The 19,737-nt window shown below is 43.7% G+C and overlaps 1 protein-coding gene across 1 annotated transcript in view; it reads right to left on the reverse strand.

Moving 5' to 3' along the window:
* The window catches only part of LOC111143029 (collagen type IV alpha 4 chain), a 103,684-nt gene that overhangs the window by 80,523 nt on the left and 3,424 nt on the right, over positions 1-19,737 (reverse strand). The window contains exons 3-4 of the mRNA XM_022496451.1: positions 17,645-17,722; positions 189-323 (exon numbers count right to left, since the gene is read on the reverse strand). Coding sequence (XP_022352159.1) covers positions 189-323; positions 17,645-17,722 — 213 coding nt within the window. The remainder of the gene's footprint in view (positions 1-188; positions 324-17,644; positions 17,723-19,737) is intronic.

Raw genomic sequence — 19,737 nt, forward strand, 5'->3', positions numbered from 1 at the left:
TAAGTGCATAGAAGTGTCTAGAAAGGCATGCTCCTCTGGAACAGAGTTAGGGAATTAGGGCTGATTACGGAAGAGGACTTTAGACTTAATTTATTATAAGGTGCTAGTAGGGACTATTTGTGATTATAAAAAAAATCTGGCATAGTAACCCTGGTTGGGAAGAATCTCTCACTTAAGAAGAGTCTTACCCTATCACCTTTGTCACCTGGCACTCCAGGAGGACCACTGTCACCTCTCATCCCTTTCTCTCCTGGAATTCCAATGGGTCCTGGCATTCCCAGGTGTCCAATAGGACCTTGTGGCCCCGGAGGTCCTGGCTGACCCTAAGAAGGAAGATTAAAAAGGCAGAGCGTTGGCTGTTTCTTATGTCTTCCAACACAAACATGCTCACTTGGCTGACAGAAGACAAGAAAATTAGAGTTTGAGTAGAATTCTAGTTATAAAAACATAAATAATCTATTAATTACAAAAATAAGGAACATCAACATTGTCCTTTTCAATCTGAATTTAAGGCACACAATAAGTCGAATTAGTCCATGTGTACACACACACACACACACACACACACACACACACACACACGAACTGGTTGTAGTTCTCCTACTATTCCCATTCTGTCAATGACATTTATAAATCTTGAGCTGTTTAGCAAAACAAGGAACTTGCAAAGGCAAGGGAAAAAAATCAAAGCATCACTACCATTATGTTAGTGACACAAATCAAGAATGGAGAAATCTCCCAGATCTTTTTGAAAAGTTCATATGGCTAATGATTTTTCTGCTCTTTTAGTGGAAAATGTTTCCCTTTTTTAGTTACTTTTATCTTGTATTTTATTTCTTAATTGGGAAGTAGACTCCACATGTCAATTTGTACTGGTGCAATCTGACTTTCCATAAATGAAAGGGTCACCTCTTATTTAAGGTGAAGAAGGCTCATGAACTCAGTTCCCCCCCTGAACCCACAGTAGGTACATTTCCAGTACAAACATGAGAAACTCTCTGCTCCCTTGTTATCTGTCCTCCGTTGCATTTAGACGGGCTAATGCACCAAATGGATATTGAGTCATCACCCACTAGAAGCAGCACTGAGTCTCACAGCTCTCTCTATTCTGGAGTAGGGAAGACTGGTCTCAGAGGAGCACACTCTCTAGGCGCCCCCCATGATTTGCTCCCTTCTCTGTCCCAGGCTCCCTTCTTTCTCTCTACAGTCTGTACATTCATGATTCCCTCTAGGACTGAAATTTTAAATATCATGGGTCTGAATAGCAACACTTCTATGTCTCAGCACAGACCTCTCTAACTTCCAGATGGCTGAGCATATCCACCTGCCTCCTTGACATCTTCTTGGATATAATGGTACCACCAACTTAAAAAAAAGATCCAAAATGGAATTCTTGATTTTCTTCTGAAATTTAATCTGTCAACCTTCCTGAACTACTCTTTTCATTCAGCCAGAGTCCTGGAGTCGTCTTGTTATTCTTCTTTCTGCTACACCTACATTGAATCTATGATCAATTACTACCATTTCATTTCCAAAACAGATCTGGAACTCATCTCTTCACAGTCCCCCTTACCGCCACCCTGGTGCAGGCCAGCATCAAGACTATTGCTTTTGGCTCCTAAATTGCTCTCTAGTTTCCTCTTCCCCTCTCCTAGGCTTCTCTCCATAGGACAACCCAAGAGACACTGAAACAGACATCAGATCATGGCACTGCCCCACTTTTTAAAACCCTTTCTTTCCTTCCCACTGCAGGTAAAGTAAACCTCAGGCTCCCTCTCAACCTTCCAAGGTGTGGTCTTGGATTCCCCTGTACCCCACATTCACTACTTGCCAGCCAGCCCTGGGAGCTCTTCCTTGGCTCGGCTTTCCCTCTGGACTGCTCCTTCTCTAGATTTCCACTTGACTTAGATCTCCCCTATATTGCCACCTGCTTAGCAGGCTTCCTTGACCCCTGGCTTCTCCCCCGACTCCATGAGGTAGGATCTCCAATCCAGTGCCACCCTCATTAGCCTCTCCATTTCATTCTCTGCATCTTTAGCATTTCCTATTTTTCAGTTACCTGCTCATCAGTTGGTTGGCTCTCCAGTTAGATATTAGCTCTATGAGGACAAGGGTATTTGCTCATCAGTTAAGTCTTCCCTCTATCATCTATCCCAGATTTTGGCTCAGGAAATCCCTTCTAAATGAATACGGGATAGAAAGACTGTCAGTGACTATGGTCCCAGGCTTGTGGTCCAGCCTGACCACCAGCCACTTTGGACACACTCTACCTGGATCCAGTGTGGTTAGGAAAGCGATTTTTGAACTTTGAAAAAGGCAATTCTATCAACTATCATCTTTGTGACATATAAAATGATATTATACATTCAAACTTACTTACTTTTCATTAAATAATCAACGTATGAGAATAGTGAGGCTACTTGAATGAACTTAAGAATCTAAAATCAGAGTTTCTAAATGATACTTCTAGCTTTGGCATTCAATCTCTGTCTATAACTTAATTTGGGCAGAAGGTATCTTAGATTCATATGTTGTTTTTTTTTTTTTTAATAGCTCACTTTGCAATCCGAAGACAACACCCTTACATCAGATAAAAAAAAAAAAAAAAAAAAAAGCTTTATAATGAGAAGTTTACAATAAGGTTTCCACCGATGCAAGGTGATTTATCTGCACAGCACATGCACTGTGGTGTCTAAGGTATTCAACTGTGTTGTCTAACATGCTTCGGAGCCCATGCTATAGTTTATCAGTTAGAAACCACTCTTGATATTCATTTAAAGTCAGGATGTTCACCAGTAAATGTTAATACTTCTTAAAATTTTCCAAAGATGTAAGAAAAATCATGTTGTATCCCTTTGCTCCACCAAAGAACATTCTCATGATTCAGTGAACAAGTACATCTTGATATGTGGAGAGAAAAGCCGGATGGATTTCAGGAGATATCTGCTCAGTTCAGATCTCAAACCTCTGGGCCATTCTGAATTACTGGTGCTCAACTCCAATTGGGACCACATACAAGAATACAGGGCTGCCCCTCTGGTGTGTAGGGACCAGAAGAAATATTTTTTGGAGAGTCTCATCTATATGAAAATCAGTGTGTCAGCACTATTCTAGTGATCTAATCTCCTATGATCCCATGAACAAAATTCCACAAGCTGGCAAATGGGATTATTCTGTTAGGTGGCTGGGCTCTTGAAACATGCCCAGCCATGGGGTCCCAGACCAGCCATAAACATGAACCCCTGAGCTCCTCATGAGGTGAATCCTGTATAAAAAGAAGGATCTAAGAGCATCACTTAAAACAACTCTCTAGGCCCAAGATGGAGCCCAGGTTCCATGTGAGCAAACCGAAACTTAGATAACTTCTGGGTCCCTATAAATGCTTGGGTTGACCAGACACACAGTATTTCCAGTCTGCCAATCCCCACACACCAAGCCAGCTCTGGGGTCTATACATATTACCCTGTGCCTTACTCATTTTCAGTTGTTCTCTTCCTTGTTCCTTACTCTTTATCCCATAAAAGCTTCCTGACTTCTGCCCATTTTGCTGTTCCCTGGATTCTCAGGAATTCACGAAGTGTTAAAGTTTGTATCATAATTGTCTTCTTTAATCATTTTTAACAACTTTGAAGGGGGAAAAAAAAAGACTCTGGGACCCAGCCAGTCCCAGTCTACACGTGATGAGTCACCTTGGACAATGCTGCTGGCTTGGCCAAGCCCAGACACAGGAAGATGGCTGGGGCTTGGCCTGGGGCTTGGGGCCCCCGGACACAAGCTCTGTGTGCCCTGGTCTAAAGACAATAATGACAGAATATTCATAACATTTTTTGTGATAACAAGCAAAACTGGAAACTCTATAAAAACCTTCCCAAATGAGATTAATAGAATAGATTATGGTAACTTCACACAATCAAACACCTTACAGCCTGTTTTAGCCTGGTGCCCCAGACACAAAGCATAGGACAAGGAGTTAATGCAAACCATTTGTCTGAGATTCAAAGGACATAGGGTAAGGAAGCAGGGATGTGACAGAGAAAAGGGAAGGCAGGCAATCAGGGTGCAGAATCAAGCCAGTCATTGAAACAGTTAGGGGCCATGGGAACAAGCCCCAAGTGAAAAACATTATGTACCTGGGGCGCTTTCTGTTGACTGTTATTGCTAAACCGCTTCTCTTACAGAGCAGAACCAGGACCAAGCCCCATACACAACCTTGACTGGAAACAGAAGCTCCACAACCCTGAAGATCCTGCTCCAAGAGCACCAATGAGCTGCCTGAGTTGACTGCCAGTATCAACCAATCAGGACGAGGCTCTGCCAACCCATCAGGATGAGGCCATGCCAGCCAATCAGGACAAGGCCCTTGCTAACCAATCAGGAGAGACATTGTCCCCCTTTCCCTCATTAGCCTAGTGAGTGGGAATTTTCTCCAGATAAGCAGGGTCTCCCTGTCTCTTGGAAAGGCCAGCCTAACCACACTCTTGGTTGGTGCTGAGTCTCCCTTCAGCTCAAGCTGCAACCCCAAGAAAGCCTTGCCTATGCCTTTGATTTTGGGGTCCAGCCTCGTTTGTATTGTCAGACCCAAGAATCCGACTCCGGTAACAAGACCGGTGGGTCACTGGAGCTCACCCCAGAGCGGGCCCTCGGGACTCAGGGTAGAATACACACCTCAGAGTGATCCCACCCAAGAGCGAGGGAACTGCGGGGTTTACCTCCTCGCTGGGGGACCACGGGAGTGGGTAGGGAGTGCCAGCTGCCAAGCAGGCAAATGGGGCTCTGACAGAGCCTGCAGAGAGATGCAGAGACCGGCAGCTGGAGACCCCAGAGGCGAGCACAGAAGAAACAGACCTGACGGAAATGTGGAAGGCCTGAACATTAAAGAGAGCGGGCAAGGCTTTCTGAGCTGACACAGATCACCCTCGTGATTCTCATGAAGTAGACACAGTGACCGAACATCCAGGCTCTGCAGACAGGCCTCTGGAGTTGAGGCCCAGGCCCACCAGCTGGGTGACCACGGACAAATTTCTTACCCTCTCTATTCTTCAGCTTCTTTCTCTGTCTATGGCCGGTGGACATAAAAAGAATAATGCATGGCAAATGTTTATGGCATAGTGCCCCGCACATCTATGCTAACTGTTGTATTGTTATATTTATAATATTATTATAATTATTATAATATCTATCTAGTTCATTGTTCAAAGGGGGACAAACAAGTTGCATGTTTTATCCCACCTGTAGAGAAACAAATGGACAGACATCTTCTCTAAATGCATGTTTATAAAGGTACATTTCTTGAAGGATATACAAGAGATAACATTTTGTCATGCCTCAGAAGGGAAAATGCAAGCCAGAGCAATGTTACCATTTACCAACAGCAAATACGACCTTTCTAATAAAGACTAACATTTCTCTTTCACCATGAAGTCACCGACTCAACAAACATTATCAACAACCTTTATCACCTGACTAAACTTCGCAAATCAAAAATCACACTTCATTTGAACTTGCCCTTCTCTTCACGCTTTTTCATCATCATAGTAACAGCTACTATTTATTGAATATCCATAAAAATACTAAAAGCTTAGAATTTTCAAGGAAGCTTAAGTCTATACATATGTATTATAAAACAGACAACAATAAAATATGAAATGTAATTATACAGGAACAAATCATTTGGGGCATTTTGAGGGCATATCAGTTTAAATATTGCACAAACCGTAAACAATAATCTAAAAGAATAATGACTTCAGCTCCTTTTTTTAAAAACCTATGTTAATTACTCTTACTTGGTAAGATGTCCTAAATACAAGACTCAGAAAATTAACTGCTTTTTCATTAAGTTTGGGAATTATCTTTTCATCTTACAGGTAATTTACAAAAGAAAACTCCTAAATTACCTTTTGTGAATGTTGTACTTTACAATAATGTAACATTTAGAAACAACAAAGTATACGTTTAAACATAAAAGCGTAACTGAGAAAGAGATAGTCAATTAACTGCCTATAAATCTCCTTAATGTGTTTCACTCTGGACGCGCAAGACTGGATCCCGTGAGCTAATGGAACTTTAGGGAGAGAAAAAAAAAAAAGGAGTGGAAACGTTTCCCATGGTGGTAAGAATAATAAAACCCTGCTCAGTATACAAATGGGTTCTGATTTGAGAAGTTGCCATCCAAAATGCTTTTAAAATAAAATAAAACAAGGAATAGTTATTTACATTATTCATCTCTGAACCCTCTGTCCTTCCTCACTGCCCCCCCACCCTCGCCCTGATCTGTTACACTGACTTCCTTGCCCTTTCTGAATAAGCTCTGTTCTTTCACAGACTTGGTATCCTGTCCCAGAAATGTCCCTCTCACTCCTAAGGTTACCTCTTAGTGCTCCCACAGAAAGACTTTCCAACCTCCTGTCCTCCCCTCACACATCCTTCAGAACTAGATGGTTCTCGAAGATACTTCTATAATAACACCCCTCGCCTATTACAGTGACCATCTCTTTACCCCTCAACCCCACAACTGCTAACCACGAACTTCTGGAGGGCACAGGCTATGTGCCCAAGACTATGATGATAGGAAGGACAATAAATACTTAATAAAACACGAACAGTGAAATAGTCAATGATTCCACACTGAGGTAAGCAGAGCACAACCTGACATCATGAGCAATGGCCCTAATTGCAACGATATTTGTAACTTCTTCTTGAGATAAAACACAGTGATGTTATACAATCATTTCAACCATATTAAATGGCAAATATAACCCCTACTCTATAGGTGGAAAAACTAGCATAAAGTATTAAATGCTTACTTATTTACAGCCACTGGCGAAGACTGTGGTTTGTTTTACTTTTAGTGTTGTTTTTATTTTTCACATTAATAGGTAATTCATTATAGGATAAATTTTTTAAAGAAATACACTTAACCTTGTATCACAATATTAAATCTGTCAGAAAGCTGCTCATGAAAATTTTCCAAACACCAGTCTTTGAAATAGTCATTGCTAGTTCATCTAATTTGAGCAAATAATTTATCCACAGCAATGTAGAGGATAATTCTAATCTCCTTAAACTATTTCGTATTTAAAAAGGGGTCAGTTAAAAAAAACCATAAAGTACAAGTAAATATTTGAGCTCACTCATATATAAGGCTATAATGGGATTAACTTCAGGATGAACAGACATAAATAACAAACCCGTAAGCGATGTTTCTATAACTAGAGGATCACTAAATAATCAAAATAATTTTGCATCTTAAAAAAAAAAGAATTTTAAAGAAATATTTTGCTCCTAACTATGTGCCCTTCACCCATAAACAACAACATGATATGCAGTGGGATTGCTACACTGGATTCAGGCTAGCAAAAAGGAAAAAAGAAATGCCCCGTGGAATGACTGACTGACTTTCAGACGTAGTCTCCCTGATGTATCTACTGATCTTTCTTTCTTAATTTCTTAATTTTTTTCTTAATTTTCCTTCCTTCCTTTCCTTCCCTTTCCTTTTTTTAAATTCTTTTTTCTTTCTTTCTCTTTTTTTTTTTTGCTACTGTGTGCACAGAAATGTCTCTGTGGCTTATGACTTTCAGTGAGAGACAGTGCAAAGAAGTACTAATGTATGTTTGTTCATTCATTCGTTAGTGAATGAACAAATGACTATGAAAGATGTTTTTATTACACTAATTACATACACATTTCCAAATCACCCTTGGTCTCTATGACCATGACAGTGATCATCAAAGTGTCCAGGAAGGGAAGGAATTTGTTTATGGAGTCTGGTCCTGTGCCTGTCACTCTCTAGACCTTGCTTCATTTAATCCATCCACCAACACCGAGAAATGTGAATTAGTATCCCCAGATAGATGAGAAAAGTTCTATTTAGGGGTATAACTTACTCAGACACCCATACCTAGTAGGCTTGCCTCATACCTGCATCAGTCGGTCGCTCCCCAAACCGCTCCTCTTCCCACACCTCAGCCTGGCACAGTGGAGGGTCCCCCTACCAACCCCCACTCACACCACACCTGCAGTGACACGTCCACTGCCTCCAGTCTCGTCTTATTTTTAAACTTAAAAGAAAATTATCCCAGTGTATTCTATAATTCTTCTATGAAGTTTCTTTAGGAAACAGCAATATTCATCAAATTAATTAAAGGCCTCTATTTTTGTCATTCTCACATCCTGTCTATCTCAAAACTGTTTTCTAGACCCTTCTTGAACCTTCCTCCCTCACACTCCTCACGTGAGAAGCCAAGCACATCACTCCCAAACTAGCTTCCCTGCCCCCCTCTTCCCAGACCCAACAGATGGCAATTTTTTCCTTCCATCTGTAAGCTCACCACATGGCTGTCAGCTTTCCCTCGTTCTCCATGTCCACCCTGTGGCCAAGGCCACCCTACTCTCTTTGACTTAAATCTCATGTGTCTTACTGTCATCCCCCTGCAGAGACTCCCTGTTCTGGTCTTGTCATCTCGCATGGGCTACCCAAGCACCAGCCTCCCTCCCTTCCTTCACCTTGGGCTTCCACACATTTCTACAGACAACTGTCAACTCCTCTGCAGTCTTCTCTTGCCCCTGTCACTGTTTTCATCCACCCACTATAATGGGGACAGTCTGCCCTTCACCCCCCCCCCCCAGCCTAACCTACTGCCTGTCATTTCCACACCTACACCTTCTGCTCCAATCACACGTATGCCTCCCATTTGCCTGAAGCAATGGCAGCCTTTCTACATCTGTTGCACAGATTCAACCTTCCTCCAACCCAAACCATCATGGTGGTGGTGGCAGGGAAGACACTTGTTCTAGGCACCAACACAGCACTGTGCATTCATCTCATGGAATCCTTACGTCCATAAAGCAGAAAGCCACCCTATATCTTCTTTTCTGTTTCCCAAATGACGTAACTGAGGCTCAGAGAGACAGAGACCACTTGATTATCGCCTAGGGAAACGAAGATTCGAACTCAGGTCCTCAAACTTCAATTTTTTCTGCTCTGCTCTTTTCACCCCAGTTCTGATCAATCTCAGTGTTGCACAAACCCTTCTGTCCACCCTAAAATAGCACCTAAAAAGACTCATCACCTATTTTTCATTATTGTTTTGTGCATGTTAGTTTAAGGAATATCTGCTTGGGATGATGTCTTCCGGTAAGCTTTTTGGGGCCAGGGATGTGTGTACATTTTATTACCACTCCAGAACCGTGGCCACTGCCTGGCACGGTGTACATTCTAAACATGAACTCAGGGAATAGTGAATGGATTAAGACTTTCTGATTCAAACACACCATTCAAGCGCCACCCCTCCTGCCTTTTCCAAACTTGGCTGTAATTCAAAGAGTGATCCACTAGGTGACACTAGAGCATCACCTAAAGCCTCAAACAGGCCTCCATGAGGAACAGAGCTCTTTAATTAAGCGCCGTCAGGTCTCCCCCTATAATGGGAGAAAGTGCTGGATATCATGAAGGGTTATAAAGATAAATAACGAAAAAGTGTTATTCAAGGAGTACAGTCCAAGGAGACTGGACTGTGGTGGCAGAGTGTCTTCTTGTACCTTCAGATCACCTCACTTGTTAATGAGAGGATAAACTGGTCCATTCGGCCTGGAGTAGCACTGACTCGGGATTCCCAGCCGTGTTCTTGAGAGGCTGCGTGGTGCGGTGGAAGGAACCCTACTCTGAGAACCAGAAGATAGGGCTTCACTGCTGAGCAATAAAGAAATCACCTCTTGAACCTGGTTATTGAAGAGTGCCTTCCCCATCTTTAAAAACGGTGGAAGAGCAGCCCGGCATACCTTTGCTGTGGGAACTGAATGAGACAGTGTGGGGAGCTCCCAGTGGCCTCCCTGAGGAGCTGGAACCAGCTGACCCCTGCTCTGTTTTCTCAGTATCCCTGCACCTTGTCCTCTCCGTGTTTTCTCCTGTGTCCTCTGTGCCCACGCCCTTCCTCCTGCTGCAGAGAAGCCCCTAGGAGCTCCACAGGGCTGCCCTGGCCTCTTCTCACTTTCTTTTGGGCAAACTTGACCTTTTCCATGGAGTTAATGGCATCCAATGCTGAACAACCAACCACTCAACTTCCCTCCCTAGCCCAGACTTCTCTGTGGAGCCCTGACCATATTCAACTGACCTCCAGCTCTACAAATCCAAAATGGGACTTGTAGATCATGCCCCGCAACATGCTCCTTGGTCAAACAGCACTCCCTGTACAGCGGTTTGCACCTCGCCTGCCTACCTCCACTGTCTTCCTCGTTCCTATCCATCCTGCCTCCCAAATATCCCTGCCGCCCATCTGCTTCCCCCACCTCTTCACGCACCCCCTTGCTAAGCAACCTCACCTCCCATCTGGGACGAAAACCTGACAGGTTTTCCCTAACACTGCCCCCCGCCCCCCACGTACACTCCCTGTATCCTCCAAACAGCAGCAGGAATGATCTCTTTACAACACATATCCAACACGCTTCCACACTACTCAAAATCCTTCAGAGCCTTCCTTGTTACCTGGAAAGAACCTGTGCCTGCTTTTCCCCCTGCACCTCATGTCCCTTCCTCCCTCACCTACTACAGCCAAAGCTTCCCGGCTCCTTATGATTCCTCAAACACGCTAGCCCATCTCCTTCTCCCTTCAGGACCGAACAGAGGCTGTTCTCTCAGCCCAGACACTTGCGGTGGGTTGAATGGTGTCCACAAAAAGATATGTCCACATCTTAATCCCGGGGTTTGTGGAAAGCCCACGAGATGGCAAACGAGGTGCTGACATTAAGGACCTTGAGAGGAGGAGCTGGTCCTGGATTATCTGACGGGTCCTGGGACACAGAGGAAGATTCGTCACAGATACACAGAGGAGAAGGTGGTGCAGTGTGCAGACAGAGGTTGGAGGGACAGGGGCACAGGCTAAGGAATGCTGATAGTCACCATGGAAGCTGGAAGAGGCAGTGGATGGGGCCTCCCTTCTTGCCTGTGGAGGGAGTATAGCAATGGCAACACCTTGCCTGTGCCCTTCTGGCTCAAGAACTTGCGAGAAGATACATTTCTCTGGTTTTAAGCCACCAAGCATGCGGTAATTTGTTGTGGCTGCCCTAGGGACTGACAGGACACGCTGCCAGGCCATCATTAGATGGCCTGTGATTCCACTGCTGTCTCCGCTTCACCCCCCTGCCCCACCAGCTCTCCCAGGGAGAGATCCTTGCTTTCTGTCTGTTCTTACCCTGATGCCCCCAAGTTCCTAACAGTGCCTGGCACTCCTTGGGCACCCAGAAATAATGGCCGAACGTGCATCTTGGTCCCTTCTTCTGGTCTCTGAGTTCCAGGCCACAAGGACCTTTTCTTACTCATCAAAGCCTCATGATGGCAGGTACAGAGCAAATGCTCAAGGACTATGAATGAATGGGATGAATGAATGGCCATCTGCCGAATGAATTGCAGATGAGCTCCTAGGACAGAGGAATGAAAAAAATTAGCACCTTTGATACATAGCTGTTTCCCCCAGGGATTTCTTGGCAATTTACTGAAAATAGTATTTGAAAGGAGAAATCAACTTTAACTTTCTTTGTAATTCAGCATTTTAATTAATTTAGTCAGATCTTACCCTTGCCCTAGAGAGGTTTTCTAGAGCTACAAATACTGTTTCACATTTTCTGCAGGGAATATGGCCTGCTTTGGGAAACACCTGTATTGCTGGCCCTTATTTCTCACCACCAACAAGACTGTCTCCCCTTTGGCAATGACCTTGATCCTCTCAAGTTCAGCGTAGTCCCCACATTTGCTGAGCTCTGCGGCCGCCTGGCCTCAGCTCATGCTGGGTCGCAGAGCTCAGCAGTCTTCGTTGCTATGGAATTGAACTCCACATGCGGAGGCCAAAGGCTCTGCTGCAAATCACTGGCCATTTAATGAGGTGAGTGATCAGGACAGATACGCCAAAACCTTCACAACCACACTGCCACTAGGACCCCCCGGTGAGCTTCGGCACACCTGGCCTGTTTGGAAAAACAACATGTCCTACCACATAATAGCCAAATATAAGCTGGTTTTCTCTCCTGCCTTCTCAAGCACAAATGCTAGATTTAGAGAGAGAGAGCTCTGTCAGCATACTGAAAGCCGTGTTAGTTCGTTGGAGTCATTCTTGTATATGGACACAAGCTACTACTATAACTTCTACCACTATGATTATTAATAGACCAAATAGTATAAAATGATAGACATGTATCCTCACTCTTCCCACTTGGTTTCCCACGCCCTGCTCAGAAATACTCCCTCCAGCCTCTGCAACTGAAGATCTATTCTGTTCACTTCTGCAAATTTTTCATTCTTCAGAAATCAAGGTTACTATTCCTGACAGGGGAACATTTAACAAGCAAAGCCAAAGTCATAAACAGCTGGTGAGCTAAATTGTACTGGGGAATTTGTTCTGTAGACACTATATTTTCTCCAGTTCTGGGTCCTGATGCCTTTTTCCGTGACAAATGCACTATATATAGTTCCCTAAGGTCCCTGAGTCCAATATCCCTTCCTGAGGCCCCTCCCTCGAGTTACCTGCTGTCCCCTGAAAGCCCCTGAGACTTCCCTCAGGCACGGCTTCATTTCTCAGAGAATTCTCCAACAGAGACAACATGAGCTAGGGAGTGCGTTCTTGGAAGAGAAAGATGTGGAAGGAAAAGAAGAAAGTAGAACCAAAAATCTAAGGGGTTGGTGACAGATCAAATTTGTCAGTTGTCATTGGAATCTGCCTACACCAAAATATAGCGTAAGTGAGTTATGGGAACTTTGGGATCTAAAACTAATTGCTCTGTACCATTTATCAGGCTACAGTGTACTGGAATACAGCTGTATGAGGGATAAAGAGATAGAGTTCTAGAACTTTGTGTGCAAATAATTTAATAATGAAAAATGTTAATAATTAAAATCCCCCAAGCAAATTCCATTTTTATCATGGAATGCAGGCTCTTAGGAGTGTGTGAGACAAATGAATGAGATTGTGGGGAAAAATACTTGTACATTTTTTGTGATTTAAAATTCCCATAGGAAACACTAATTTGCTAATGTGTGATTTTAGCTTCCAAACCGCAAAAACTAAAACAAGTCTTGAGTTTTAAGCTCTTTGACCCCTTGTACAAAAACCACCAAATTATAAAGTTCTTACTATAACAGTTAACAGTTCAACAGCTGCTAGATTCCCTTGAACAAAAGACAGTATGGGTATATATTTTATTCTGGAAAAAGCTGTAGAAAGAGTCTTTAGTATCCTTCTAGTTACTAAAGTTGAACTTGTAAAAGGTCCCATCCTATTCTGTAAAGACACATAATTTCCCCTGCAAGGAGGCAGCCATCAAAAACGTGAAGATTCCTCTGCTGAAATTAGTAAAGAAAACCTTAAAATCTTGCCCAAGGCCACCTCATTCATGTCCTTAAAGAGGGACTACCATGAAGTTAGGGGAGATGTTAGGGCATAGTCGCAAAATATTTTGGAAGCCAATTATATAGCTGTTACATGTAAAAGGCCTCGCCCACATCACAGAACCTGAGACTGTTAGGGCTGGAAGGGACTGGATCAGCCCCACAGGACAAACACTTATTTCCCAGCTGAGACTCTGAACCGCAAAGAAGAAGCCATAGGCATTCCAATCTCCCACCCTCCACCTGGAGCTCTTTCCAGGATGGTCCTGAGCCCTTAAAGGGCTGTTTGCTGCCACTGCTCAAGGCACTTATTTCTGGCCCTTCCTGTAACCACAAGGGGATTTGAATTTACATGAGATTATGCATTTAGTATCAGGCTTAAAGATGTACGTGTGTGGGTGTGGGGAGGATTGGGGTGAGGGGCTCCCTGCTAACTCTGATCCCCCCCTTCAGATATGGTAGGTGTCCCTGTAGGCATGCTCTAGGACAGCATGGCTACCCACCCAGGCTCCCGATCCTGCCCAGGCTGGAGTCTGGTTTTAACATATTTGATTTATGACTAACTGTCTTAATGTGCCATGTAACGTTATCATCTCGAAGCAGTACAAGAAACTGACCCCCATTTCTTAAGGGGTGAAACACAAGTAAGCAGCTTCAATTCTAGGGTGTCCACTGTGGGCCAGGAGCCAACATCAACACTGTACATGTGTCCATAGGAGCACCTTGAAGGAGGGCGTGCTTATGATCTCAGCAAGAGGGTCAAGGGCATCCATGCTCACACCCAAACAGAGCTGCAGGTACGAGCAGTATGAGGGAAGGGAACGGAGTCCCCACCAGGGGCATCAGCACTGGCTGGGAGGAGTTGGAGGGGAGTTGGAGGGGATGCCTTGGGAGGGCTGGGGTCTCCACAGAGCTCCTCTGGGGAGGGCAGGAAAGACAGAGGCTGAGTGCAAGTGGGAAGACATTCCAGAAAGGAGTAGGCAGGTGAGAAGGTTCAGCTTATGCTCCAGGGAGTGAGTGGCTCAACAATTGCAGCTGGGGCGGAGGCGGGGGGGGGGGGGGGGCGGGGGGAAGGGAAGCAGCAGGGACGGCTGGTGGGAAAACACGGTGAAGCTACACTAGGGGCCTCCACGGTCCATGGATGCAACTGAACTTCACTTTGTCAGAACTGTCAGTCCTTGGTTCCCTGCCCCAGATACACCCCAGCTCCACCTCAAACTCCCACGTGGGTCCCCGGTTCCAGCCCTAACCCCTGGTCTTTCCAGGGCATGGGGCCGGCCTGGCTTCCCAGCAGTTGCTCCAGACATAGCAGTTCTGATCGGGGCTTAAACTACTCACTCAGGCATTCACCCCGAAAAAGGGAATAATTTCCTTCTGAGGAATGCCTGGCTGTGCCACTCACGGGCTCTGCCCCCTTGGGCGGCTCCTCAACCCTCCAAAACTGGGTCTAGTCCTGTTTCTCTAGCCCCCCTTGAGCTGTCACCGCAGCCCTGAGCTGGTATGTGAGTTGGCTGACTGCTGAGCCCTTGGGAGCCCTCGGGAGGCCCTCACGCCCATACCACCTCCCAGTTATGCGCAAGCCGAGCTCCCAGACTCCCAGCTGGAAACCGCCGCCAGCAACTCGCAGCCTGCGCGTGGGGGCCCTCTAGCTGGAAAGGGCAGAGGTGGACTGGTGTGCATTCTGCTCTCCCTGACCACCCAGGAACGGGGACACGGACGGCAGAGTGCGGCCCGGCCCGTCAGCCCTTGCAACCCCTGGCCCCAGACACTGTGTTATGGGACGCCAGATGCATTGCTGGTGACTGCTGAACATCCCAGGAAACACAAGAGAAAGGACTAATGGTGGGAATACAAGGAAACCGAGGCTGGGGTGCCCCGGGCTCACAAAGTTATGATGAAGATCTGGTGTTTGAATCTGAGCGTCGTCATCCTCTCGTGATTGTGGGTCAAACTCTGCAACTGAAGTCAGCTACCAGGGTGGGGCTCCTGCCTCTTCCACACACTAGCAATTGGAAATTCAGGTGCTTTGCAGGGAAACATGAAACTATGTGTCAAAGCAGCCTCACAGAGCTGTGGCTGCGTTCCAGCAGGGTTTCCCAACCTCAGCACAGTGGGTGTTTGGAGACGGGTAAGTTTGGGGGTAGGGGCTGGCCCATGCTGCAGGTGCTGAGCACCACCCTGGACCTGTACCCATTAGACACCAGTAGCGCCCCCCGACCCAGCTGTGATAACCAAAAAATCTCTCTAGACATCACTAAATGTCCCCACTAAAAATAACTCTCAGCCTCATTAAATCAGAGCTTTATCCAAGCAACTGTTCCTCCTTGTTTTCTGGTGCCCCTGTCCCCTTCCTCTCCTAAAGCTGATCGGTCCATTTTTCTTGGGTCTCAAACTCAAAGGGTGTTAATATTTAGATGCACTGGTTTCTTTTTCTTCTCATTTACATGGTCTTCATATGTTTTTATTAAAAAATTTCACATGAAATCCAGGCTTCCCCCATCCCCAAATCTTTTACACATTTATGTAAAAGAGACTTAAGTACTTCCTAGTTTGCTAGCTTTAGACATCCTTAGTTTTTAAAAGAATTTTTTATTGAGCTATGATTGACATATAACATTATGTTAGTTTTAGGTATAGAGCATCAAAATCTGATACATGTGTATATTGCAAAATGATCACCATGATGCGTTTCCTTAGCATCTCTCATCACACCGCTACTGTTTTTTTTTCTTTTCCCCTTGGGAGGAGAACTTTTAAGATCTACCCTCAGCAACTTTCAAATATACAAAACAGTATTATGAACTACAGTCACCATGCTCTACAGTATTTTCCCAGGACTTATTTATTTTAAAACTAGAAGTTTGCCCCTTTTGTTTTTAAATTATATCACGAAGGCAACTTGGAAAAGCTCAAGATAAATTCTGAGCGGCAAAGCTTGGGAAGTACTAAAAAAACAAAGCATCTTGAACAGAAAGGGACTTGCCAGAGCAGAAGCTCAATAGGATGGCAGCTTTCAGGGAGAGAGCTGAACAGAGGAGCCTCTGACATGTTGCCCATGTATTGTGTGCAGATAAACTGAAGCTGTGGGGAAAATATAAGGTCCCTTCTCTTAGGAGATGTTTTGCATCCTTGTAGACTGATCTTTACTGAATTCTGCTTTTTGAGTGTCATGCTTTATAGGATTGATATAGACACGTTCCAAAAGAACCATTGCTCTGACTCAAAAAAACTGAAGTTTCTGAAGCATGCTCTTTTCTTGTAAGATTGTGGGAGTATTTTAAATCAGAAGAATTGTTTGATCTAATGCTCCAACACAAATGAGTTAGTGGGCAGCCAACTGCTGCTGTCAGAATATAGGGGAGAAGAGTCCATAATGCTCAAATGATCTGAAACACAGTAGCTAAGAGGCCTATTGTGCATGGCAGGATAGAGAATCTTGCGCAGTCACCCAGGGGGGCCATCCCCGGTGGACTTGATCAAGACACTAAACCTCTCTGAGCTTTGATCTTCTGCATGATATGATGGTAAGAGAGTTGTCATGAGGAGCCAGAGAGCTGAAGAACTTTCAGAACACAGAACAGTGCCTGGCACAGGAGAAGCAGCTATCACTTCAACTATAGAATTCTATTCCATGTGATCTCAATAGATGTTATCCAAAAAACAGTCTTGTAGTCAAATGTCCGGATATCCCACTTTAAGTAAGATTAAACAAGCCTTCTTTCCCCCCTCACTGCAGTACTTCTCAGAGCCTTTAAAATGCTGATATGCAACCTGAGTTTCAAGATGGTGGTGTCCAAGTATGGACCATTTGACACGAGGACCCTTTTTGCATAAGGCAGTTCACAAGACTAGAAAACACTGGGTGAATCACTGCTTGCATTTCCAAGCATGACACATAGTGTAATATAATTGGAATCTCTTATCAGGATATACAGAACTTTAATTGTGAAACCTATCAATACTGACAATTACCAGAACATGCTAAGAATCTGCGACTCCTTAGTATGAAGCATTCACAAAACCTCAAATTCCAGTATGCTGTCCATGTGGGTCTTTTTTCAAAAATGTTAGTGTGGTAGGGACACCTAATAAAGAGATCTACCCTTGCCACAAATTTTTAAGTGAACATTACATTATTGTTGGTTGTAGGAAGACGTTATACAGCAGATCTCTAGAGCGTACTCACCTTGCACAACTGAAACTTTATGCCCTTTGATTAGCAACTCCCCATCTCTCCTTCCCACCGGCCATGCGGATTTTTACGTCACTTACCCGAGACCCTTTTTCAGGAAAGCACTGGCACACTGCGCAATCTCTTCCTCCGCAAGGACCCACAAACTTCTTTCCACTCTGGAAAGTGAAGCATCTGGTTTAGTAAAGCAGTATTCTTCACTTAGCTGGGTACCCGTTGTGTACATTATAACAAACACCTTGCTTTCCCTAACCCATGAGAATTCCACAGTATACTTTGACCTTTGGATTTGTGAAAAGAAAAGGCTAATGTTGATATATAAAAAGGCAAAGAAATTACACTGTGGCTTGATAAGAGGGAAGATGATTATGCGAGCAAAATAAAAGTTCATGTGAGCTAGCATTAAAAAGAAAAAAAAAAGCCTGCTTCTGAACCCACTTTTCACTGGCCAGAATCTTCTGTAATGTCTCTTTCCTAGTAAGATATCACTTACTAAGCTGTGCATAATCTTAGAGTGTAAGTTATATGGTTAGGAAAACTGTAAGCACACAATGGTGTCTCACTTAGATTATAAATTTGGCTGCTTTTTAGGACCCTCTTGCTTCCCCTCCAAGAACGCTGAGTCCTTCCTGGTCACTGCTGTAGTCACAGCTGTGGACTTCACGTGACAACTGTTTCCTGCAAGTTGCTGAAACTCCAAGAAGGTTCTTCTAATGTGTCTCTCAACCAGAAAGCTCTTGAATTTGAATCATTTGGGCACTTTCTCCACTTCTCCCTAACTTCCCTCCAAAATTTTCATTAAAGAGTTACTCCACACTCACATATTTTCTTAATGTTCATGCTTCCTCCAAACACAGACACACACACACACACACACACACACACACACATCCTTTAGAAGAATCAGCCCCTTGTTCTCACAAATCCTCATTGTCTATATCCAGAGTCATCTGTCACTTCAGTACAAAAGCATAATCCCAGAGTAACTGTTTCCATAAATTGACCCCTTAACAACAAAACAGCCACCATGAGGCACCTGCGTTGACAATGGACACTGAGCATTCCTTCAGAGCCTGGGGCTGTGGGTTGGGAGGGAATAGTGACAAAAGCAGCTCCAGATGCTAGGAGCTGAGAGTGTGGATAGGAATATCAGAAGGGCACCAGGGATAAACTTCACCTAGTTCATCATCTTGCTGGTCCAGCCCTCACTGCAACTCTTACGTATTAACCACACATTTCTATGATTGATAGATCTTTTACACTCAAGGCTATAAATTTAAGCTTTTATGCCAAAGTATGGCGGGGAACATTAAAACATTTGAACCAATAGTTATAGTTCTGATGGAGAGACCTCTATACATACATACACACCTATGTGCATAAACATATATGTAAATACATCTGAGTAGTGTACATAGGAATATATACATGTGTATATACACATGTATATGAATATGTGTATGGGGGGAGGGAAAAGAATCTATCCAAAATGCATTTTTTTTCAATCACACAATTTAGACCTCTTTTTTATGGGAAAATATGCTCAGAGGCAATCCCAAAAAAAAAATCTTTAAATTGAGCATTAATAAAAAAGACATTATTATAAACAAAACTCCTTAGGGTCATTGAAAGTATATAAGAATGTAAACCTTGACAAGAGTTAAGTTAAAGAATGTATTTGAAGTTTCAGAAATATATACCTCTTGAGGTTTGAGTCACATTGTTATCTATGAATGCAGAAACATCAAGTTCAAAACTCTGATAAGATGAAAAAAAAATTAAATAGCCCAGGTCCAGGACAGCATGAAAACACTTACAATAACTAGTCTGAACACTTGGGTTCACTTAAGGTTGGGATTCATTACTATGTGTTCAGTTAGATATCAAAACAACCAGATAAAGAAGGTTGGTTGATTAGCTGGCTTGATAATAAAGGCAAGTTTGTTCTCTTATTGTTTGTTTGTTTTGGCTTTTTTTTTTTTTTTTTTTACTTAACTGTGTGCCAAGCATCACAGAGATGTTTGTAGCAAAATTACATTTCAGGAAAGAATCGTTTTAAAATAAATTAGATAAGTTAGAAGATTGTAATAAAGAAAAAGAAACAGTTGCATATAAAGCTTTGACTAGTACTGATAAGAGAAAAGGCAAGAGATCATTTTAGTCTCTGAAGTTC

The sequence above is a fragment of the Enhydra lutris genome, unplaced genomic scaffold (assembly GCF_002288905.1).
Source record: "Enhydra lutris kenyoni isolate GAN:26980312 unplaced genomic scaffold, ASM228890v2 scaffoldscaffold1, whole genome shotgun sequence".
In the NCBI taxonomy this organism is placed as follows: domain Eukaryota; kingdom Metazoa; phylum Chordata; class Mammalia; order Carnivora; family Mustelidae; genus Enhydra; species Enhydra lutris.